The sequence below is a fragment of the Seriola dumerili genome, unplaced genomic scaffold, assembly GCF_002260705.1.
Source record: "Seriola dumerili isolate Sdu_G_001 unplaced genomic scaffold, Sdu_1.0 BDQW01000003.1, whole genome shotgun sequence".
Taxonomy (NCBI): Eukaryota; Metazoa; Chordata; class Actinopteri; order Carangiformes; family Carangidae; genus Seriola; species Seriola dumerili.
Window position 1 is genome coordinate 6,945,673 of NW_019174258.1, and position 26,097 is coordinate 6,971,769.

Below are 26,097 nucleotides of genomic sequence, written 5' to 3' on the forward strand. Positions count from 1 at the left end.
ACTAAGTCCCTTTGTCCACATATGTGGACATCATGTTTAGCGGCATGGTAAATCATTACAGTTCCTAACTTTTGTAAAATTTTACTTCCATAACAAAGATTGAATACTTTTATACATATTTGAACAAGAATCAACCATGAAATTTGATTGAATTTTTTACCAGGGCAGGATTGGGATCGGGAGTGGCCATTTGAACATCTGGGTGTGTTGTCTGCTATCTAGAATCTAATCTGTAATGTGTTACACTCTTCTCCCACCACTAAGTGGCAGAATAATGTCCTCTAATGTGGTCACCAGGCCCTTGTTGAGAAAAAGTTAGTATTGTGGTCTAGAGAACCCAAAATGTGACGTCCACATATGTGGACGCCAGGTCCTAGGAGGTTAAGTCTTACTGATCTCCACGGCAACAATAAGACTATACAGTGTGTTTGTGTGTCTGTGTGTGTATATGTTAAGTGGTCGTGTTAGAGGTTAGAGCAGACAGTATTTCAACCCTTACCCAGCTCTGCTCTTGTTGAAGTCTATAAGAGAACAGTCGAAGGTCACTGTGAGCATTTTGGACAAACATACTGCATCATAGCCTCTGTGTGTATGTATGTGTGTGTATGTATGTGTGCATGTGTATGTATGTGTACGTGTGTGTGTGTGTGTGTGTGTGTGTGTGTGTGTGTGTGCGTGTGTGTGTGTGTGTGTGTAGCCAAAACATCAGCAAGGATTTAAAGGCTTTGGCCCCTTTTGACCTGACTGGGTTTTACCCACTGATCCTGAACCAAGACACCCACACACACGCCCACGCCCACACACACACACACACACACACACACGCCCACGCACACACACACACACACACACACACGTGATGTTAACTCAGATGTGATCTGACTTATTTAGGCTCAATAGCACGTGGAGTGAGTAGTGTGTAGAGAGACTGGATCCCCGTGTAGAGTCTCATATAAAGTGTTTCAGTTCCATTTCATTTTGGTCCCAAAAATGATCCCTTAAAGATCTGCGATGTATGTACTCTTTACAAATTATTGATTGATTAATTGATTGAGCATAAAGTAAAAGAGGTTATGGTATCTTTTAAAACTTTGTGGTAAAGTCCCACTTTGACACAACTAGCATGAATCTGATGTGAAAAATCACTGAACTGTGTGTGTGTATGTTCAGCTTTGTCTGTTATCTGTAAACAAAACATAAACCTCAGACAGTAAATCTCATCATCCATCATTTGTTTTCATTGCTGGGGCCAACATTATCTCCATGTGGCCAGTGGGGGGCGCCACTTCCCTAAGCCTTCAGACAGTCAGTAGACAATAGTTTATTCTTTCTCACATTAGACGAGGTGCCAAAGCCTCAAGCTTCTTTTGAAGGTACACAGAGACATGTTTTACAGTACTCCTCTCTGCTGCCTTTGCAGGATATGCTTTTGAATTACTGTATACACTGTCATGTGAAGTAGATGTGTGTCTGTGTTTGTGTGTGTGCACCTCACCTTGCTGGCCTTCAGCACATTGATCTGTTCTTCATTCACAGTGTCCTTGTTCTTCTCCAGGAAACCTTCACACTGATACTCGACCTGTTCAAAAACAACAAAAACACAATAACAACAACAACAGAGCACAGCTTGTGTTACAACTTCAAAATATTCTTGTAAACTTTTTGTTTGTTACTGAAACTCTTCTTCTGAAAATGCCAACCTTAAATTATTTCCACATGACTGGCAAGGTGTTGTGATTTTTTTTTTTTTTTGTTGTAGATTTCCTCAGAGGGGCACAAACATGCAGGGTCTGTATTCAGCAGACTAACCCTCAATATTTTAAATTATAATTGTGGATATAACTCATGTTTAAATTATTTTTTCATCTCTTGGTTTTAAGTCAAATTGAGGTGACCAGTGACAGCAAACAGTCAGGTCTGCAGTATAGGTTATATACAGCCCTAACTCTTGATGCAAGTTTCTTTTAATACACCATGATCAATCATTGCAAATGTTTGGTAAGAAATGTTTCCGAGGGATCTCGTTTTAATATCAGGAGACCTCTTGGGAAAGCCTACATTTGTCCTTGACCCGTTTATCTGTAACCTTATAGTGAGGATCTAAAAACAGACATGAAAAATAACACTTACCTCATTACAAGATATGAGATGTATTATACTAAAGTGAATTACATCAGCACACACAGAGACACTCTAAACACATCATTGCAGAAGTGCCTTTTTGTATGAAAACAGTGATAACAATGGAATAAGTCAACTGTCCTCCAGCCATCCTAAAAATATCACACACCAGCACTGCAGTAGCCACTGCAGCCAATCTGTTCCTAAATGTTGTCTATGCAGCTGAAAAGGCAAATGCTAACACAGTGCACTAATCCTTCAAACCAACACCTGCCTTCACGTTACTTTTCTGGCTGAGTAAGAAACGAAACTTGATTTCCAAATGAATGAATGATTTGAATCCATGTGCTATGATTAACACTATGCACAACATGAAACAAACAATGTCATTCAGTCCCACCTTGTCAGCAAAATGTTGGATGATGAAGGCGCGGTTGGACATGCGTGGCTTCTCAAAGAGGGAGCAGGTCTTCAGATGGGTGTTGTACAGTTTCTGAGCCCAAGAATCATCTGAACCTTTGGGCATCTGGCAAACAGAGGGAAGAGACACTGAGGAAGCAATCAGGGAAACATGTGGAGTACAAACCACTCTGCTCATATTTACACTGAATGACCAGTGAAAGAGAAATCCCTCTACAACAAAACTTAATGTTAGGTCAGACTATATTCATTGCAGAGTTATTAGATTGCATTTCATTACATTGTAGAGGTGTTGCTATTTGTCTTGTCACTCAACTCATACAGAAATTTTTTCTGATATTTCCTTGCCAGCAAGTGCATGTCCTTGCAATAATGTCAGCAGTGTGGCCCACCTCAAATGTCAACAGCCTATAAAATGACCTTGTAGAGATTACAAGCCACAGAGAGATTAGTTAGCATTGTTAGTGATCTGGCTGAGCTATGAAAGTTTAGATGGTACAGATATGAGCAGTATGCACTTGACACTGAGGCTGACATGTTTAATGTGACTGCTACCACAACATAAGGTGTGCTATTTTAAATACATTCAACTTAAACTAAACTTTTACAAACAAATAAAACAAACAAAGAAACATACAATCAGACTGTAAACTGACTTATTATCCGAGTTACAGCTGAAAGTGCTCAATATCTAACAAGCATGAATAGAAGCATTCAGTTTCTCTGTGTAAACTGGACAAGAAGGAAGAAGAGAAACTGTCTTGCAGTTGTTGAAACTTGTGGTCACTGTTTCACTCTGGGTTTCCTTCCTGCAGGTGAACTCTGATGTGAAATATACATGTAGGTGTTGGAGTCTCTGGTCTGATCTGGTGTGTGTAAAATGTGAAGCAGAACGTGGATATTAGCGGAAAAAATATTCTCAACCCACAAGCCTCTTCTCAATGCGCAGCATGGAGGCTACTTTTCCTGTTTGACCCACTATCAGAATTCATGAGTCATCAAGTCTTACATTATTGTATTTATTCTTTTAAATTTTGTACCAATCATGTAAAAACAGATTAACTACAAAACGCTTTTCTTTTGGGCAGAGCTCTTAAAAGGTCAAAACAGTAAACTGCATCAAATAAAAGGCAACTGTGGCGTGTTGGAAACAATTCTCTCTGCATCTGAAGTGTTAAATATAATTTATTGGACTGAATCAAAAGTACTTTGCACTCCTCGTCCAACAGGTCCAGGATTCCCATCTTGGCTTCTATGAGGTTGATGCAGGGCTGATTGTCGTAGAAGTCAATCAGAGTCCAGGGGATCTGCTCCTTCATGTACTCTTCCTGCTCCAGCTTGAACACATGCTGTACACAAACAGAGACAGAGACAGAGACAGAGACAGACACACAGATACACAGACACACACACACACACACACACACACACACACACACACACACACAGCGAGAACTCACACACACACACACACACACAGAGTTGAGGGTTAAGCTGCGTACTTGCATTAAATCAACAGTGTGTGAATATAATTAGCGATCCTACGAGCAAAACACATGCTGCTCACCATGTTGAATTGCTGCTGGAGTTTCTCATTAGCGTAGTTGATACAGAACTGTTCAAAGCTGTTGATCTCAAATGTCTCAAACCTTGTGAGGAAGAATAGTGGAGTTAAGCAGCTGAATAACTTTTGGTCTGTTCATTCATCAAATTCATGCTTGTGCAAATTATTTCTGTCGACTTTGTTTCACATATTTCCTGAAATTATTTCCAGTGGTCGACTGCAGTTAATTGGTCGGACAGTCAGTGAAATGTACTTCACTACTAGATCTAACAAATGGCGTGCACTATAATGTCTATTAACAAATTCAGACAAATCTGACTAATGAAGGGGAAAAGCTCATATTGGTTTGTTATCCCTCTTTGTTACTCCTCTGAAACTGATCCCACACAGACAAGCAAATGCACAGACGTACCCATAGATGTCGAGGACCCCGATGAAAGAGTGCTGTTTGACATTGGTGATCAGAGCCTTGTTGACGTGCTCTACTATCCAGTTGAAGAGCTTGGCGTAGATATGTTTGGACAGTGCGTCACGGGCGTTGGTGGCCTGCAGACGAGGGAGGGGTTTGATATACGTCTCTGTGGCCGTCTTCAGCTTCCTATGGCACAGCCACTGAGACATGTCCTGGTAGGTCACGCCTACTAGCTCGCAGAACGCCATCAGGTGCCGATTGTTGGGCTAAAGGAAAAGAGGAGAGTAGTCATAACAAGGGGGTTGATGCTATAAATAAATAAATAAATGTTTCAGCAAAAAATTATAGCACTGACTTATTACTTTTTCAGTTGAAAGTCCTCTTGGATCTCTCATTGTTATATCTAGACACTCCTTAAAGATGCACTCTATCTATAACTCATACATCTCCACAGTGACTATGGTAATGTTGTCAATGTAAATAGGCGCATAATGTCTTTTTATAGAGCAACTAACACATTCATAATTAATATAATAGTAATCTATGACATAATTGTTTTTAGACTGCCTCAAATATTAAAGGCCATCATATTAATGCTAATTTCTAATTTAAGACTTTTGACCACAGAGATTTTAATATTATGTCTTTCCTGTGTCAAGCTTTTGAAAGCAAAAGTGTTGCCTTGGATCATGTAAACATTTAAACCGAGTGCTGTTTACGACAAAAAGGAACAGATTGGAAATGAATGCAACACTTCTCGAGACCATATGTGAACACAATTTGATTTCTGTATATAGGTTTGTTATGGTACTGAAATGGGACGGAGAACATTCTTTTGTCCCAAACTGAACAAAAATGGGACTTGGAACACAAGATCAGAAAAAGACAAGACAGGGAATTGTATTCAAATAAAAACTCAAACTAAAATTCACATAACCATAGATCCATCCAGCCATAGTAAATTGCAAATATTATGCAACTGCTTTACACATGGTCCACTAACAGTCAGTATTGAATTATAAATATTATCCTCACAGGAATGAGGCTGCTGTCTGAATCTCTGTCCTTTATTTCCACGTTTCCCAGATGAAGAATAGCAGCCAAAACCTGGAACAACCCCATCTGATAGGACTCATTAATGCCTGCAGAGGACAAACACACACAAACACAGATACACACTCAGGTTACACTGACACTCTGAATATCTGCGTGACTTACATTCGCTGTTGCAATCCCAATCTTAACCGCAGTATACAATGTCCATCCTTAAACTTTTGTTAATATCCTAAAATGATGCCCATGTTCATCCTAAAGTTTCTTGCCTGGTACTTTTTAAATTTATTTTATAGTTAAAGAATACAGTTACCAGTTAAGTAAACACAGCAGCCAGATGAGTTTTCACTGACATGCACAGGTTACAAATTCCTCCAGCTTCCACACAGATGTGTATGTGTCTATATTTTTACATATGTGTGTGTGTGTTACCGAGCAATGTGAAGGCATTGCGAGTGGTGCAGAGCTCCTTGGTGTCGTCCACACCGTCGATAACGGGGCTGCGGCCCTGCCTCGTGTACAGGAAGTTGTTTGCACTGCCTGAACGTAGAGACGGGAAAAGTAAATAAATAAATTAGAAAACATGCTGACATGCTTTAAAATATCTGTTAAAATCATAAATTGGGACATTTTAGCAACAATGATTTATTAACATTCTCAGTCTGTGATTATGATTGCCTTGCAAGTAGCCATAGCAACAATCCTGATTTGTTTGGTACTGCTGAGGGGAACAGGAAAATCACCAAACAATGTTCAAAGTCAGATGTCAACGGTTTTTCTAAGTGGCCCCGGATTAAAGAACAAAGCTCTGCTTTTCACAATATAGGAAAGTTATTTTCTTGTAGTGGGAGGTCTCATTGTTCATTATCACTTACTTTAAATTGGGTGGGAATGTCCTCTATCAGAACAATAGCTCCACGAGGACACACACTCATGTTTGAGAAATCACATTCTCACAGGCTAACTCACTTACAGAAAAGGTAATTCAGAGAGCAGCCTAGTTTCACTCTGAGACACTGTCACACAGACACAGACACTGTATCAAGACTCTGCAGATGGTTCAAGGTTCTGACAAAAAAGTTAAAGCAGCACACTTCTGTGTGTAACAATGATGTTAGCTCAACTTCACCACAATCAGCGTCTTCATGCATGCTTTACACTGAATTAAGGCATGGCCTGTTGCCCGGCAACAAGAGGCACTGACATGGCTGTGACAACCACTCCATTTATCGAGCCAGGAAGTCAGCAGGAGAGGAAAAGACAGCAGCTGCGTTTGTGTGTGTGTTTGTCCCATGACTCGGATGAGCAGGTGCAGGGCCACAGTAGGAGTGCTCTGTATGAGAGCCTGTTCAACCACTGAGTCAATGAGTTTGCTGCGTCTAAACTGATCTGATACATGGCAGCACTTTTCAGACACCTCACTGTGGTTAGTGAAGATCTTTTTTTGGAGATGTGGAGGGGGGAAGGGGGCAACTTTTTTATACCCCAGCTCTATCTTGGGCCCACAGCAGGATCATTTCCAGTTGGTGTTGCAGTTTAAATGTGGCTCTTGCTGGGATACATACATCAGGAAATAATGCAATTAAACTTTAATTGTTATTTTTTGCCTGGCTGAGAACAATCAGCTGATGGATGATGGATTTTCAGTGTTCTGGCAGTTTTCCCGCTGTGGAGAGCCATTGCAGTCATTAGTCACATTATGGTGAACAGTATATCAATTTTAGTTTATATCTATTTTCATTTCAACTGATTTTGGTAACATATATAGGCTACAAATTTATTCAGATTATATTATAATTATGAAGTCAAACAAGTGTTTCCCCCCATGTAGGACAGGCAGATAGATCTGTACTTGACTTCCATGACAGACTTGGATCACTCATCGGTGCTGCAGCCTAATTTACCAGGTCTATGTTTGCGTGCGTGTGTGCATACTGTACGTGCACGAGACTTACTCAGCTTCAGATTCTTGAACTCAGGCAGATGGGATGATGCACAGAGCTGATAGAAGATATGATAATTCCTCTCCTCATCCGCCTGGAAGAAGAAAGTATGAAGAGGATATAATATGAGGGAAATGCTACACGTACACCTGTAGCATGCTTAGTTTATTCAAATACATCACGAGTGAAAGTGATCAGTCGTTCTAATTACCACATTCATCCAGTGAAAGTTGAGAGTGTCTGTATGTTTGTTTAGAATTATATAGATTGACCGTTTAACATCTGACAGCTCCACTGAAGCAATTGGCAATTCAATGCTTCGCTCAAGGGCATGTCAAAAGATCTTACTGAGTCAGATGCGAATGTTACTCGTTTATTTTACCACACTCACAATTCCCTAGACATACAGATGAATATGTGACCCACCTGTTTTCCACACGATGGAATACCTGATGGATCATATTGTTTATGGGTATAAATAATGCAAGTGGCCAGTATAGTTGGAAATAATAACTCATGTTAAAAAGGGCATGGTGTAGGGGTGCTGTAAAGCAGGAAACAAAATGTAAAGGCCTCAAGGTTTGAGGTCTGTTACCTGTGTCCTGTATTGGTGCTACTACACCCAAGCACAGAATGCAAACACACACAAACACACACGTATGAATGGGTGGCACTGGAGCCAAGTATGTGAAAAATGTAAGGAGGAAAGTTATCATGTCTTTCCACCAACTTCCTCATTCCTCAATAGTGTTGCCCATAACAGCAGAGTGTGTGTATGTGTGTGCAGAAATAAAATATCCTTTTTTTTTTTCTTAAATCAAGACACCACCTTACTGGCAAACACACCCACAAAAGATACAATGAAGTTTTATAAGAAACAAACTAACTAAACTTTATCAATATAGAATTTTTCAAGGAAGTAATTAGACAGAGCTTTACAGACAGGATAAGAAAGAAAATAGGAGCGATGAAACAAGACAGTGGATTGTGTAAAGACAAGTGCTTTTTAAACATGTGCCCTGATTTGGATTCTCTTGACTTTATGGGAGGTTGCTAAGAGAGAGAAACAGAATCTTAAGAAAGATCTGACCAGAAGAAGCACATAAATTAAATCATTATGTAAAAATGTAAAGTACATCCTGATAAAAAAAAAGAAAGAGAGAAAGTGGGGGAAGAGGGAAGGAGTGGCAGTGCTGCAGCCTAGTGTGACAGATGGATTGTAAAAGGGATGGGTTTATTTTGTTTCCTGCTACTTTGTGAAGAAGGAAGTTATGGCTGCATACTTCTTCTGCTCTAAAAGGACACCAGGGCTGGACTGACAGTTAATGTGTGCTGCTTCTGTTCTTTTTTTTTTTGGTTTTTTTAATGAGTCCTACTGATGACGTTAGTTAACACACTGTTGTGGCTTCTGTATGTGTGTGTGAGAATGTGTCTGGCTGACTGCTCTTCTTCATACATGTGAGGGCCTGAAGCAAACAAAAAGAATCACGATCTCCCCAAGAGAGAAGATTTTAGAAATCCTCAGTTATTATCTATTGTTTCGCTACTGCAGGGTTAACATTATTGTTAAATTGTGGGATCAATAAGTTAAGCTATACTACTGAGTGCTGAGTACTGTGCTGAGTGAATGTCCTGTTAAGCATCTTCTTTTCAGTGTTGTTCAGGGTCTACTTATGATCAGCATTCCTAAATGTCACAACAGTTTTCCTGTGCAGAATTTTCCAGTAAATTTACAGATGATGCATCAGCAGTTCAAGCAGGACTAGTACAGTTAACTGTTGCAAATCACTGAAGTAGTTATTGTATACAAGGCAGGCAGAGGAAAAGTGCATATCATATAAGTTAAATCATAAGATCACAAACTGAACATATTGATTATCTATATCTAATAGTGCAACAGTAGCTGAGAGGTCCACTGGGAGAACCGAGGAGTTTCTTGTCCAGCATGTCGCCTGCCTGTTGTCAAGCTGACACACTGACACTTCATATTACATCACAAGGCTACCTATTTGCTGTGTGTGCTTCTGCATGCATGTGTGCATGTGCAGCAATTCTACAAGCCACTGGAAGCCAACAGTGTTTTAAAACACAGACAGTGATATCATGTGTGTGCTTGCAGTTGTGTTATGGTGTGTGTGTGTTACTTCACTTACTAATACAATTTTTGAGAGAACTGAAAACTGAGGGAGTCAGTTGTCTTAGTTTTCAGGTAAACATTGGACTGGTGAACCCAAATGAGAACATCACCACCACACACAATATAAATCTAATTCTGCTATAATTATGAGGTTATTTTGCTGTAGTGTTTAAAAACCTGCAGGAATCTGTTCCCAGATAAACAGGATATGGTTTTGTTATAATGGCTCAAATCAGGCAGTAAGTTATAACTCAGAGATTTTGGCAACAATACAATGATTCTCATGACAGTGAGGAAACCCTTGAATGTGTTAAATTGTAGCTGTAGTGCATGCTGTAAATACATTACTACAGACAGGCTTTGTTGGCTGATATAGCAAGAACACCTCAGATGTCAAGGAAATAAGCTAATGTAGAGGAGTGGCTGTGACAAACGCAATAACAAACCAAAATGACACTTAACAGACCCTTCAGGAAATTCTCTTTTACCTATAACGCTGGAGGAGCGTGTTACATACACAAGAAGACTTCAGCAGGAAGGATATTTACTAACAGGAATCCAGGTAATGTGGCTGAAGGACACAATAAAGCCAATGATACTTTAACTGCTTTGAAAAGACTGACAAACTCCACAATCTGAAAACTGGCCTCTTAGTGAACTGAAGCTGAATGTAGGTGAGGGCTATTTATATAGAGCATGTTGTGTTATATGTCGAGTCCCTTCAAGTGTCGATGTAGACGTGTACAAAGGTTAACTTTGTTCATTTGTCTGTGATGCCTGTGGCAGGGTTAATGGACTGCAATGAGTTAAGGAATGAATGTAAGTCAGTTTAACATCCAAACAAGTATAAGAAAACAGGCCGTGTGTGTGTGTGCGTTCATGCAAACTTGAATGTGCATTTGTGCGCTCACCTGAAAGACCACTCGTGATTTTTCCAGCAGATATGTTCTCATGTTGGCACCAATGATGCGGTAGCGGTTGTCGAAGCCGATCTCAATGTATTTGCCGAAACGACTGCTGTTGTCATTTCTGGTGGTTTTTGCATTTCCAATAGCCTGAGTGAAAGACAACACACAGCATTTTATCGTGATAGTGTTAAAAGTGTGACAGAGCAGGTGTACATTTTTATTTAAAAGCAATTTGGTTTAAACTCAAAATCAATCAAAACAAAAGCACAGTGAATGGTAATTTTTGAGTTCTGTGGTGAAGCAGAAAGAACAAGGAGGAAATAGAATACCTATCATCACAGTGAAATAGTTTTCAGTGCTAATTGTGCTCTTGCCACTTTAAGGAATAGTTTGATCTTTGGGAAATATGGGTATTCACTTTCTTTCCAAGAGTTAGATGAGAAGATCTATACCACTCTCATGTCTGTAAGGTAAACAAAAAACTACAACAACAACTACAACAAAATTCGGTCTATGTCTTGACCAGACGTCGTGTTGTTGCCAGGAAGTCGTTGAAATATTCCGGCTAAAACTGCAATGTGTCGTTATTCTGTTTCTGTTTTTGTCTGGAACTAATAAGATTACCATTGGACAGAGTCATCCCAGACCATATAGACATGTGAGTGGTATCAATTTTCTCATCCAATTCTCAGCAAAGCTACAAGAATATGCTTATCTCCCCAAATGTTGAACTATATGTAGCGTGCACAGTGACAGAGAATTTCTTTCTAAAGCAGTATGTTCACCTGATCCTAAAACTAGCGCATCAAAGTCTCTCATGCTGTTTGTTACAACCTGAAATAGGCTGCAGATTATTTGTGGTTGGTCCACACACTTGACAAAGCACTAGTATATTTTAATGCCTCTCTGTCCTTCCACACACCAGAGTTGGATCAATGATATGTTGGCAGACCTTTCCTGCTGGGCTACTGTACTATACATCAGCAAACAAATCATCTGCAGTCAGCAGCCTTAGTTCAATATACAGGATTGATCAATGATCCCACTAGGTATTGTCAGTAAATGGGTGGGTCTACATACACAGAGACACACACACACACACCAGCTACACACACACAAGCTACACAAACAACCAGCCTGAAAAGAGTTAAATCATGTGTGAACACAGAGAGTTCTTGCTGAGTTAAGGCCAAACACAGTGTTTCACTGCAGACAAGAAGTCTTTCAGCAGAGCAGGTATTCCAGTCTCTGACTGCATCAACCAAACACACACACACACACACACACACACACACACACACACACACACACACACACACACACACACACACACACACACACACACACAGGTTTTGCAATATCAAAAAGGCTGATGCAACCGTCTACTCTGCATCCAGGCTTAGAGGCTGAAGTGACATCACTGCGACGAAAGAAAGCTTTCTATTCATTTCTGTCAGCTCGTCTCTGATTGGCTCGAGGTGAAAGCGGTGGCTGGGAGGAGGCAAGTGATTTTCGAAGAGTGGGTGGAAAAGGAAGGACAGGGTGGGGGATGGCAGGAGGTGGAGCGGGGTGGAAGTGGGGTAGTGGCATATGGGCACAGGAGAGCTCTCCAGCCCCTCCTATCCCTATGACTCTGCTGAGAGAAATACACAAACACACACGCACTTAAGGATATCACAGCAAGAGAGCAGCCCGAGGCCAGAAAGACGGAGTGTGGTAGAGAAATTGATGGGAAGACAGTAAAATGCCAGTGATGAGGAGAACAGATGAGAGAAGACGCACAAAGCAAATCATCCACAAAGCAACTAAGCTTGTGAATTTACTGTATAGTGATTGGGAAATAGAAACAAGCATCTATAGACAAACTGTCAGGAAAAATGACACAAGTCTTCCACTTTCATGACAAATTCACAGCAGTCTGGGGCTGTGTTTCACACTCACGACACATTTCCTGCAAGTGTTTTGACCTGTAATTTAAGTATACAGGTTGTATAAAGTTGCATCCAGTGATTTCAGCGAATGCAAAAACCTCTCTGTAAATCAGGACAATAGAAAGAAATGCTGCCAAAAAGTTTAAAACATGTTCATTATTTTATATTTTCAAAAGTGTTCTCCATCTCTATAGTAGGCAAACTTTGAGTGTCAGTAGGAACCAGCTTTAAAAAAAAAAAAAAAAAAAAAAAAAAAAAAAAAGAAAGTAATCCAAGGTCAGCATCGAGTCCTCACCTCCATGATGGGGTTGGAAGCCAAGACTTTCTCCTCCACGTTGGCCTCACTGGCGGAGCCGCTGACCGTAGCAAAGTATCTCATGGCGTATTTGGCTGATACCGTCTTTCCTGCTCCGGACTCCCCGCTCACAATGATCGACTGGTTCCTCTCGTCCCTGACAGGTTGAAAAAGAAACATAAGAAAAATGTGTATATCATGTATTACTGAAAAGCTGAGAACCAGTTTTGACCATAGGATACACTGAATTGAGGCTGTGAGGAAGGTGATCACCAGTTTTTGTTAGGTGCAAGGTTTTGTGGCTTTGCATCACTCATTTATATCAGGGTTAAATCAAAACTAGTGCTAAGGTTAAGGATTACTCTTGTGTACAGTATATGCACCAATCTTCTATAGTTTAAAAAGTGTGACACAAACAATACAAGGGTTAAGCCCTGGGCAGAGACAACATGTCAGATGCCATCATCGACAAACATTTTCAGTGCCTACAGGCAGAGCAGGTGTGAACACACCTTATAAGCCCTGTTGTTCCTCTGTGTGTTTTAATATCTCAGCAAAACCTCCTCATTAATCCCAGAACTGAGACAAAATCCTCATGCTGCTTCCTCCTACTGTGCCACCTTTCTTTGGAATACACTCCCAGCTGTTGGAAGGGAAGCTGGCTCGGTTGCAATCCATTAGTGTCTCAGGTGGCAAGACATTTCTTGAAATGTCCTCTCACAAGTTTCATTTTTTCCATTACACCCTTAGGTTTTGTCTTCCTATAGAGTATAGGTTGTTTCTGGAGCTATTGCTGTTGTGAGCTTGTAAAGAAGACCCAGTCACTGTATGTCAGAGGGATATAGAAACAAGTAAATAAACTTGACATGAATGAAGCAGTGTGATGCAAATGTTTGAGCCGAGTTCATGACGTGGCCAAAAGTGTTGATACCCCTACACCTCATTGAAAAATGCTCCATTCCTCCTGGGAAGTTTTGAAATTAAAAGCTCTTGTCATGTATACCAGCATGGTTTTGGTTTGGCATAGAATAAAACACAGAAGCTGTGAAAAGAGCTGAATTCTTGTTTATTATACAAAGATAAATGGCCTGGACTAAATGATATTTCAAGCAGACTATTGTCTTCATTGTGCTGTTTGGCATCATTGTGTGCGACACACTGAACACAAACATACATACATAGAGAAAGAATAGAAGAGAGCTGTCTGAGGAGATAAGGAAGAAAATAATTGCCAAACATAGTAAAGATAAAAGCTACAAGACCATCTCCAACCAGTTTGATGCTCCTGTGACCACTGGGGACCAGAGCTAAAGTCTCTGGATGTGGCTGAGGAAGAGGAAAATTGACTCCAAATTGAACAGAAGGATAATTTGAATGATGGAATAGGAACCAAGGAAAGCTCAAAAACAGATACAAGCTGACCTCCAAGATCAAGACACATCAGTGACTGGTCACATCATAGGTTTCTTTCTGAATTAAAGTGGGCTCTATGGAAGAAGACTCAGGAAGCTTCCACTTTAGAAAAGACAAACATAAAAAAGCCTGACAAAACTTTGCTAAAAATGCATGTTGACAAGCCACAATGCTTCAGGGAAGATGTCCTTTAAATAGATTAAACAAAATGAGAGCTTTTTGTTAAGTCACATCAGTTCTATGTTCACAAAAGAAAAATAAACTTTAAAAGAAAAGAACACCACCCCCACTGTAAAACATGGAGTTATTTTATGGGGTTACGATGCAGCGTCTGACACAGGGTGCCATGAATCTGTGCAGGGCACAGTGAAATCAGAAGATCATCACAGCAGTCTAAAGCAAAATGCACTGCCCAGTGTCAGAGAGATCTGTCTCAGTCGCAGGTCACAGCTCCTTCAACAGGATAATGACCTGAATCATACAATGAAAAACACCCAAGAATGGGTGAGAGGAAAACATTGGACCGTTCTGAAGATCTTAATCCAACTGAAGATCTACAGAAAGAACTGAAACTCTCAGCTGGACAAAGGCACCCATCACACCTAAGAGAACTGGAGCAGGGTGCTAAAGAAGGGTGGGATAAACTACCAGCTGAGAAGCTTCATTACGAGCAACAAAAACAGTCTGATTGCAGTGATTACCTCAAAAGGATGTGCTACAGAACAGCTAACGGTCCCAATATTTTTCCATGCAATTTTCATTTGTGTTATTATTTAAAAATAATTTATTACATCAAAAATGAAAAGCTAAGTGTCTGTTCTGTTAAATATGGAATAGAGAATAGTGGATTTCAACTACTTTTGTCAGTTTCAACTTATTTAATAGAAAATTGTGTTTTTTCTTTTTGAAGTTGAAGGGTACCAACACTTTCAGCCACATCTGTATATACCACGCATCAACAGTTTCTATATCCGACTGTGTCAGTGTACGTGCACGAACACACTATTAATTTAAATGATTCATATCAGTATAGAAAATATTATTTATTGCATATTACTTTAAAATATTATGTTATATGCTTCATTATTGTCAAATTGTAGGATTAATATGAAAATAAGACCCTGATATAGAGAATGAGTATTATTAATTGTTTGCTGACGGGTTTCAACTAACACTGCATTAGCAAAGGAAGGAGGGAGAGAGATCTGAGTGCTGATTAATCTTAGTATATACAGTAGTGTGTTGACGACATAAACTCCCAGAGAGGGGCCACTAAGATCTACTGGTGGGCTTCTGCAGAGAAAACCAGTGTTCAAATGTGTGTGTGTGTGTGTGTGTGTGTGTGTGTGTGTGTGTTTAAAAGAGTGAGAAGGAGAGAGAGAGACAGTGAGACCACCATAAGGCTATTTCTGTCACAGCTTTGACCTACAAACCCTGGAGGGAGAGAGGGGGCTGAGCAACAAGGAGACTAGAACGAGAGCTACTCAGGTAACACATGCACACACACACAAACCTGGCCATCTGTTTGTAAGCCTCCTCTGCCACAGCAAAAATATGTGGGTCCATGTCTCCCATGTTCTGACCGCTGTAGGCATTGATGATGTCTGACCCGTAGATTGGCAGCGTCTCGTATGGGTTGATGGCCACCAGAACGATTCCTATGACACAGACAACAGGTGTGAGCTCACCTGCAGTTGAACTGGGCTGTATTAAACAGGTATCACCCTGTTATGCTTCTTTGCAGACGGAGAGGGTAGGTATTATAATTCAAGTATAATACATACTGTATAATTTTCATTATCTGTTGTTCATTGTCAGGATGCAAGGGGCCTTTTTAAAACAAACAACAGCAACATGAGCAGGGAAGAAAACCAGATCCTGCTCAGTTGACATAAATAGTAAAACCTTGTTAAACTCAAAAAAGCTTATTTGATTATATGTTTATATGGCTCAAATGTACTGCAAGACATTTTTCTAATTTAATATCTGCAGCAAAAACAAAATTTTAAAACAACGCAAGTGGTGATTGGTTGGTTTCCAAAACAAAGTGACTATTTGACTGAAGAAAACTTAACTGAAACAGTAAGAGTACTGTGAAAAATAAATGAAACACGTCATACTTTGTATTATTCCTCTTGAATTTGCTGCAAATGATACCTTACCATACAATGCAAGTGAATGTCTACAGTTTGCAGCTAATAATGGACAAGCTTGTGTGTGCAAATGTGTGTAAATGTACTTGATAAGCATAGCATACCCTTGTTGACTTGAGATAATAAACAATGCTTGACTTACAGCATAGATACAATGAAGATTATTGAAGGTCACAGACGTCAAGGCAGTGCTTAACTAATGAAGTATAAAACCATCTATTTTAGAGCATTACACAGCTGATAGGCATGCTGTAGGAAGTACTTAACTGTCTACTTATCAGTCAAAATCAAAATCACATAGCATACATGTATATGCAGGGTAAAAGGACTGTGATTAACTCTCAATGCTGTGTCACTTTTTTTTCTTTGCACTAGGATTTCACTCTAAGAACAGAAAACATACAATAGAGCTTCATTAGATGGTTTGAGTTCCTTCCTACCACAGTAAGTGTAGATGAGCTTAGAGTCGATAAAGCGGACTTTCAGGTTGTGCAGCACGGCCGGCTCGTGGAGGTAGCTGAGCGCTGTGAGGTCATTCTCGCCAACCAGGATGTCTGGGTTTCGCAGGTAAGGCAGGTTCTTCGTCTTGGGGTCCAGCTTGTGCTCAATGTTCTATCAGGAAAAAAGAGCAATACAGGAGAGATACAAGTGTGACACACAATATAAAGGTGGTGGATCAGTGTAAAATGACCTTGACCTGTGTTAGTTACTTTACATTGTACAAATTAACATGACACCTTCACCCTGCAGCAGAGGATCATGATTTGTGCCTGTATCTTCCCCCAATCATAATCAAATATAGGAACTCATCTGAAACTCAGTCAGATGGCTGACATTAAAATATCTTTGAGGCATCCTGATACATTATTTTTACAGACACCTGCCAGCCAATAAGATGCACGTATCTTCTATGGCTAAATAAATACAATACTACAATAATGTGTTGAGTTTTTTCAAAACAAGCAACAGTGAGCCTCACAGTGCCAACAAACTACATTCTGTGTTTATACTTACCCAATAATGAGAGCGAAACATGCTCTTTTCTACTGCTAACATCCGATCCAATATATAATGTTCCTTCCTCATACATTAAGTCAAGTCAAGTCGTGTGATAAATTCCATCTTTCTCCTGGTTGAGGATCTGTAAACTCCTTCACACGTTTAGCTGTTGCAGTTTCCCAGGTCTGGCTGTCTGTGGCTGACTAACAGTGGAGAGACCACCATTTAAATAATCAATAACAGATGTCCGCACCCACTAAAAGTATGTATACAGTATTTCATATGTTCTCAGAAATGTCATGAGACAGACTACTGATTTGCCACAGCTTCAGAGCAAAATGATCGGTTGTTAAAAGCTGTTTGTATCAGTCATGTTTTCAGTTTTGTTGTCTGCGTCCCATGCCTCATGCGCATTTACATTCTCACATTTTACACTTTTTATTCCCCTATTAAATGCATCTCGTTCTCTGCCCGATGATTGTTTGAAAAACATAATTGATTCTGCAACATGGAGTCTCTTAGCATCAGGAATTAATTAGATAATCTAATTATTTGATTGACTAATTCAGTGTGTTATTTTGATGATCTTCAACAATAGCCATCTAACCCACGTGAACTCATGCATCACAGGGCTGCACAATCATCTAAATAGAATCTTTAATCTGATCAGATCTAGATCAGCATCAAAATCCACAAATATGGTGCAGTGTTTCCTTGAAAACTGTAAAAAAAAAAAAGAAAAAAGAAAAAAAAAGAATTGCCTTATTGAGCATCCAAATAATTCATTTCTTAGGGGGCTTGAGGGAATTTGTGCTTGTCCTCTTTGAGAGATTGGACGATGTTGAAAATCGCTGCCGTTGTGGCCCTGCAAAGCTAATGGAGACATGGTATGTGATATTAAGCTACACAAAATAACCTTAACTCCTTAAAAAACAGGCCAAAAAAAAAAACAGAAATCTGTCACATGTTCACTTGGCTAACGGCCTCGCTTTTCAACAAATTTCACAGAAAACTGTTAATAAGTTTTAGAGACATTAAACAGCAAGCCAAACATATAGAAACAAAACAAAACCTCTTTGATGGTAGCTGTTACACTTACATATGATCACATGAATATTAAATCACTAGGGGCAATATGACAAATGGTTTTGCTACGAGCACGCATTCATTAAGAGGAGTGCTTGTTAATGATAGCTAGTGGTAAGAAATATGTGCTTGTAGCTGTTTGTATTCAGAGCTGAGGAATTAAATACGCTGCTATACATTTAAAATGCTCCTTGGGGCATCTTTGCAACCCGGTCTCATCTGTGTAGAGTGCTAATGGTAAAACCAATAGCAGCTAATGAGACGCTGTGCTTTCAAGCGTCTTTGAGGCCGAGAGACTGACACAGAGAAAGCAACAAAAAGAGCTGGGAGGAGAAAATAACATAAAGAGGGAGAGTGAGATTCCTCCCCCATCCCCACTCTTCCATTCATCCTTACCGTTCCATCCTCCAGCATGAGCTGCAGGGAGGCGTCGCCATTTTTGTAGTCCTTGGTGAGCTCAGCAGACTTCCACACCTCCTCTGCATCTGGAATCCACACCCGAGCACACTGAGAAACAAAAGAAAATAGAATAATTAGATTATTTCCACTCAAAATACCATTCTTTTTTTGTACTGTACACTGAAAATGCATGGGTCAATATGAAAACTACATCTTTCTATTGCTCTAATTATCTGAAATGTCTTATTTGAGGATCACATTGTGACAAATTTCTCCATCTAGTTTTCCAAGCAGGCTGGAATAAAGATGAGTCAATAGGAGATCCTATTTGACTGATGTTTTCTCTACTTCAACTAAAACCTTTTTTAAAAAGACGGATAACAGGAGAGTTACTGATACTTCTTTCCTCTATCAGTTAAAACAGTATGACCTCAGAGAAAACACTGGGCTCTGTGTTTCCACAGTCATGAGCACATGGCTCATAGTCGTCAGTAAAGTTGTGGGAAAAACCATTGAACAAACTATTGAAAATATAGCAGCTAATATCCACTGAAAAATGCAGTTTTGGATATTGCGTGGTCAACTCAAAATTCTCTCTCTCACACAGACACACAAACACTGCCATATAACTGTTTCAGGCCTTTGAAGACTTGTGACTGGAGGCAATCAGCTGATCACAGACAGTAATCAACACTGCCGGTCACATGGCTGAGGAATCCAGCTCGCAGACGTAGATGAATACACGCACACACACATACATACGTGGTTTTTTTTACAGAAAGGGAAAGAAAAAAAGCAAATTAAGAGGTAAAAAGGACATATGTGTACCCCAGTAACAGAATGCGTTTTATCTACTGAAACTGCATCTACATCTACTGCATCTACTGAAATTTATATATTTGTTTTGTGTAGGATCATTTGCCAAGTATGGCCTAAATGAGAAAATGTTATTTTTAAACTGACCCTTTAACCTGATTCTGCACATTAAGTCTAACAATAAAAACTTTCAAAATGAAAGCAGACAGAAATATCATCACTACCCTTCTTTTTGTCTTTATTAAAGCATTATGTAGGACAAACTAAGTCAAGAGTACAAACAGCCCTACTTTCACACCCACACCTCCACAAATCACTACGGGATTTAGACTCTAAAACCTTTATGTGTTATAATCTTAACATGAAGGAGGATTTTCACTTCACTGAGACTCATTTATTTCAAATACTTGCAAACATGTAACATATGCAGTAAACTACAGACGTGATACAGACATGTTTAAATGACATCGTCTTCATGAAGGTAACTAAAGCACATGACGATGAGCTCAGAGTCTTTCTGGAGGACCAACGATTTCACTGCTTCTTTTGACGTTACATAAACTGCTGATGACAATTTTGCAGTCGAGAGAGAAAGACCTCATTGTAGAAGAGAAACTGGTTAATTTGGTGTGCTGCTTCACTACCGATCATCTGAATCATGACATCATGGTCACACAAACTATCGACCTTCCTCCCTCTGTCTGTCTGTCCGTCTCTGGCTCTTAGTATTAAGAAGAGTGATGATGTGAAATGGCAGCTACAGCCTCTCAGAGAACGAAGGAAATAACACAGAAATAGAAGAACAATGAAAGACTTTTTTGATGTTGCTATGACCAATAGTACTTTAGTATGGGAACTTTTAAAATATCTATTTTTCATTTGTGATTATATAGTTCCTTACTGAAAGTGTTTGAAAGTGTTATTCACATATTTTTCCTTCAAAGCTCCATCACTATCAACCCCACCAGCTGTCCCAGATTTTTTTCTTTCTCTAATCCTTTTCTGTCTCCACCCCTGCAGGAACACCAAACAGTGTGATCAGTGTGATCAGTGTGGTTAGGCAGTGTGCAGTGTGGTTTAGGTTTGCATCTGAGTGACAGTTGAGAAAGAAGAGATATAATCTGTCAAAGGACGTATTTAATAAAAAACAAAAAAAATCAGAATAGTAAATAATATATTTATTTAAAGTAACTGAAATAATAAAGAACTACGTAGGGAATAAGTATACAAGACGACCAAGAAACAATTGTATTTGAAGTGGGACTGTGATGACAACTTGCATGTGTTGTAGTGTCAGTGTGGTGGAGAGAGTGACTGAGACCTGGAGCTCAACCGAACTGGGTTTTTAAAGCCGTACAAATACAGTTAAATGAATTTCCCCTAAGGGATAAATAAAGTATCTATCTATCTATAAATGAATGTTAATAACAACTGGTAACAATATACGAGCTGGCAATTTTTCTTAAGTAAGACAAACACTTGATGGGAGGTCTGACCAAGACATTTTACAGTTAAAAGATAAACTTGTCTCTGCTCGTTAGGAGATCATGTCATGGTTACACTGTTTTTAAATTACCATAAACATATCTTTGGCATTTATGTACTTGCCAGCACATATGCAGATACCAGTATATGTGTGATAAGCTAATACCAGCTGATGATTGGCTAATTTATCTGTAGGACTCTAGTGTGCACATGTGGTTTTTGAGATAATGAGTGTTATATTGCTGGTAGGTTGTGTGCTTGGAGGAAAAGAAAGGAAAAGAAAAGAACAAAGTAAGACAGACAGAGTTCGAAAAGAAGAGATCAAATTTAGGTAAGCAACGGAGAGAGTTTTAGCGATTAGACTCCACTGATGTGATTGATCTTCATTATGCATAGGCCCCTATGAAGATAGAAGATAAGGATGATTCCTTGAAAAAATGTTTTATGGCACCGTCTTGGAGAGATGTTGGGAGATGACCAAGCACCAGAGCATAAGTGGCAGAAGCCAGAGAAAAATGAGGCGAATGCTCCCTGTACATGCTGTCAGGCTTCGTTTGACGTTGCGAAATCTTGAACTCAAGAGGAGGATCTGGATCTGTTTAGACGCCTGAATGGTAAAATGGGCAGGATCTTCCTCAGTGATGACCTCATCCACAGAAATAGCCAGAATTAGAAACAACTCAGTGTTTTTAAATGTTATAGCACAATTGACCAATAATAGGTCTGAAAGATGGATGGACAGAATTACTGTGATAGGACGGTATCCAGTGATGGCTCGTGGAAACCAGGCAGAGAGATCATTGGTCATTTATGGTAATGTGTTGACTGTGAAAGGAGGGATTTGACAGCGTGGAGAAGTGGAAGTGACACAGAGAAATAGATCATATAGAAATAGAGTATATAGCCAACGTTAACTCAAAGAGGAGTAAGGCAGAACATGAGGGAGGAGATCTTCCTTACTGCACCTTCATAAGGCATCATAAAGAGAGAGAGCGTGTGCTGAGTTACAGATGAAACAGCAGCTAAACAGGGGAGACCCTCCCTCGCAATCAGCCAGGATGATCAAACCACAGGTCACAGCCTCACATCTGTTCAGCACAAACACTCACAACTAAGGTATCTGTCAGGCCAAACACACATATTTTTTCCCCAATCATGAGAAATTAAATGAAAACAGTGAATCAATATTTTAAGTCAAGACATTTTCTGTCATAATCAGTTGCCACTTGCCAGTAAAAACGTTTATTTATCTGCTGAGAAAGTATCTAGAAATGTTGTCGGTACAAAATCAGCCAGAAAAATATGACAGATATATCATGGCTTCTGTCATTTTCAGCTATAAGGAGCAAATATGTTTTTCAATTGCTCAGGTGTCAAATGTGTCCGCCTGAATTTTGGGATAAAGTGTATAAAATGATATCTAAAATATTCATGTGTGATGGAGCTATGAAAAACATGGAGTCTTGTTTGAATATTTCACCCAGTCTAAACGTCACACAGCTTCAATGAAGAGCAGGGAGATGCTAATATAAAATATATTTGATACTGACAGTGTGAAATAAGACGATTTAAACAACCTTACAGCTACTTCACAGGAAACAAAAATGGGAAAACTATAAGCTAAATTTATTTACAACCATAGGAAACATAGCCTTTATGGCTGCCTCTTCCTCTCTCCTCATCCCACCATTTTGTCAGTTGTTTCACCTTTTTGGTCCCTGCAGGAGACTGTACCAGCAGCCAGCCTCCTAGCAACAAAGACAGGGAGAAAGACAGAGAGGAGAGAGATATCGAGGGAGCGAGGGAGGAGGAGAACTGAGGCTAAAAATAGCAGCAGTGAGTTTTGAGCAGTATCACACCTCACAGAGACATCACTGCGTTACTGAGAACACTTCCTGGTCCTGATAATCATGCAATTACACGCACGCACGCACGCACGCACGCACACACACACACTCACTCACTCACGCACACTTGTTTCACACATCACTAGGTGTCAAACACACCTGAATTCCTGAATTAATTAATGCTGAAATATGCTGCCAATCAGCACATCTCTTTCCTCTTGGACCAAAACATAAACACACACACATACAGAGAGGTGTGTGTGTGTGTATGTCTTAGAAGGAGCCAAAAAAAATAGACACAGAGCCAATAACATGAAGCTGCAGAGGCAATGAATCATATTCATAGACCAACAAATTTCCCTGGGTTGAGAAAACAGAGGAGAGATGAAGGATGAAACTCAACCACACACACACACACATTTACATGCTTCAAGGACATCCTCCTCCACCATGAAACAAAAGCTGGAAAAGAGAAGCATCTGGAAGCTGCAGACAAAAATGTGATGAGTCAGAGTGCAGCCTTACAGTCTGTCTGCCTTACAGAGGGATGGATGATGGAACAGGCTGGTGTGTTATGAATGACATCATATGTGACATCAGAAATCACATGACTCAAATGTGTCTGCACTGAGCTCGCCCTCATATGCCGCATGCATGAGTGTACACACTGTTCGGTGTGTAAATACAAACAGCCAATTGTTGGCTCAATTTTATATATATTTACTTATATTTCTTCTTTTTTTTTTTCTTTTTTCTTCATCAGGACAATGGGCGTGGTCACATTATTGGAAGGGTCACGTGAATTTGTGTTGATATTAACTGTGTGCAGTACTCAAGAGTAAACTAGCTAGCATATTCACTGTTACATATGGAGAAAACGCACACAAACAATGCAACACCCTCTTGAGCTTCTGTCTGCACCCAGTCAGTAACAGATGCTCTTGAAATGAATGTATTCAGTGTGATCCTGCCCTGAACCTACGACTAATCACTTTCCTTTCATTCTAGGAGCAGGCAGTGAAGACACAGTTGAGTGACTTCTGATTTGGTTATTTCACTTTTAGTAGTGAATTTCTCGAAGTTTGTTTATTCACATAAGACATTTTTTTTTTTTTTAAATTGTCAAAATTGAAGCAGCAGAAGCCAAGATATTCTTTTAGTCCCTAGTATGGGCCATCTCCAAAAACTCTAAATTCCACATTTACCATAATGCAATGAGGGCTACAACTAACGATTATTTTCATTATTGATTATTCTGCTGATTTTTTTCTCAATTAATCGCTTGCTCTTTTCATTTTCTGTTGGTTGACTAATCAATTAATGGACTGGTCATTGCAGCTCTGAATGCAACTCAGTCCTCTGTTAGACCCCCTTTTGTCTGGTAAATGCCTATGTCTTCGTGGAGTGCCCCTTTAATGTGGACAGATTACTTTGAGAATTGATATGTGATGTGATGGCAGTTATTACTTATGGTCATTACCCAAGCCAATGATAAGACAATAACTACATCACCACTGTTATAGCAGTTTATCAGCATATTCGAATTCAAACAGCACTTTATAATGGGCAATGTTTAAGACTGAAGCTGCCGACATGCTCAAAACAAAAAATACAAATAGAATACAAATATTTCTTGTCCTTGATACCACTCTGTTTATAATATTGGATTACTAAAATATACAAAATGCAACAGACTATTGTGGTTATGAGGGATTTCCATAGACAGCAATTGTAATGTTCATATTTTCTACAATAAATGCATTACATTGATCAGATTGGGGGACAACAGTAATTTAGCAACATCAGTGCACTAGTTGCAATGAACTGCTTTTCTGATAGATTTATATTTTCTTATATCAAGTAATTACCAGAATTCATAAATAGTACCAACAGATAGAAAGTGGCTGGTTCAGATAAGAGAACGGAAAGTTACCTACATCTGGTCTGCTTGTTCCCCACAGTAGCTGTCAGCGGGTCGGTTCACAGCAGGCAAACGCTGCTCCTGAAGGTACAAGGCTGGGCTAATGCTAATCCTGGTTTAACTGAGACAAAGGATCAGGACCTGATTAGGCTAACTCAGGGTTTAACACCAGCTAATCTTATTCCAGTCAACTACACTTCAATTTCATTACGTTCACATATGGCTACAGGTTACCACTACTGCAGCTGCTGCTAAAACAACGACAAAAGCTTCTACTTGTTTTATTCTGGTCATGAACCACAAACACTGAACATGGAATAGGAGAAGAAGAGAAACAATAGGTATGCATGTGTTTACATTAATAAACGATGCAAGATTAAACTGCTTACATCTGAAGCTGCGTGCCACAACATGGAACTGGTTGTAATCTCTATGACAGTATAATGAAAGATGACTGGACGTGCTCTTTTCACTCTTTAAAGTTAGCAAATTTTGGCAGATGCCATGAAAGTCATATTCATTTCATCTGTAAATCTAACCCTAACCCTTTGCTCTCGATTCTACTGCAACAACTCTGGGTGTCAGACCATTCCTGCGACTTAAGGAAGTTGGACGACTGAGGTTTGGAGGTCACAGAGATCAGGGCGTTGGGAGAGTGTATGTGTACAGCATGTACTGTGTGTGTGTGTGTGTGTGTGTGTGTGTGTGTGTGTGTGTGTGTGTGTGTGTGTGTTGGTTGGGGGTCTAGGGCCGTAACTGCAGAGTGGGGCATCCAGGAGAAGTGTTTACAAATCTGCACAAAGTCAACAGCAGATTAGAGAGACCTCACCCTGCTAATACTGAGCTCTGAGCTTTCACTCTTGGACTTGAGTCCTCCTGGCCTGGTGTGCCTTCTCTGAACCCTCACAGGGTTTTATCCTACTTATCAAACTGTAGACTGCCTAAATAAATACTTATCACACCACTTTCATTTAGGATCCAAACTCTCCCCAAATAAAAATATGCTCCTCCTGAAGAAGTGACCAGTGTAGCAACTGAAATCATGTTGTTCTTTTACAGGAATGAAAGGAATTTAGAGAAGGACACATCATAAAAGTAAATCAAGTGGAAATAGATAAAACTTTAAAACATTTTACAATACAGAGTGACAGAGACGACTATCTGGACAGCAGCAGTGGAAAGTGTTTTGCCCAC

General features: G+C 39.7%; 1 protein-coding gene across 3 annotated transcripts in view; it reads right to left on the reverse strand.

Annotated features, from left to right (window-relative positions):
• The window catches only part of myo5a (myosin VA), a 55,263-nt gene that overhangs the window by 23,466 nt on the left and 5,700 nt on the right, over nt 1-26,097 (reverse strand). For all 3 annotated transcript variants that reach the window (XM_022746021.1, XM_022746029.1, XM_022746011.1), the window contains exons 2-14: nt 18,832-18,942; nt 16,791-16,962; nt 15,711-15,855; nt 12,785-12,941; nt 10,562-10,705; nt 7,526-7,607; nt 6,003-6,110; nt 5,553-5,659; nt 4,518-4,783; nt 4,109-4,190; nt 3,750-3,890; nt 2,522-2,647; nt 1,496-1,579 (exon numbers count right to left, since the gene is read on the reverse strand). In XM_022746021.1, coding sequence (XP_022601742.1) covers nt 1,496-1,579; nt 2,522-2,647; nt 3,750-3,890; nt 4,109-4,190; nt 4,518-4,783; nt 5,553-5,659; nt 6,003-6,110; nt 7,526-7,607; nt 10,562-10,705; nt 12,785-12,941; nt 15,711-15,855; nt 16,791-16,962; nt 18,832-18,942 — 1,725 coding nt within the window. The remainder of the gene's footprint in view (nt 1-1,495; nt 1,580-2,521; nt 2,648-3,749; nt 3,891-4,108; nt 4,191-4,517; nt 4,784-5,552; nt 5,660-6,002; nt 6,111-7,525; nt 7,608-10,561; nt 10,706-12,784; nt 12,942-15,710; nt 15,856-16,790; nt 16,963-18,831; nt 18,943-26,097) is intronic.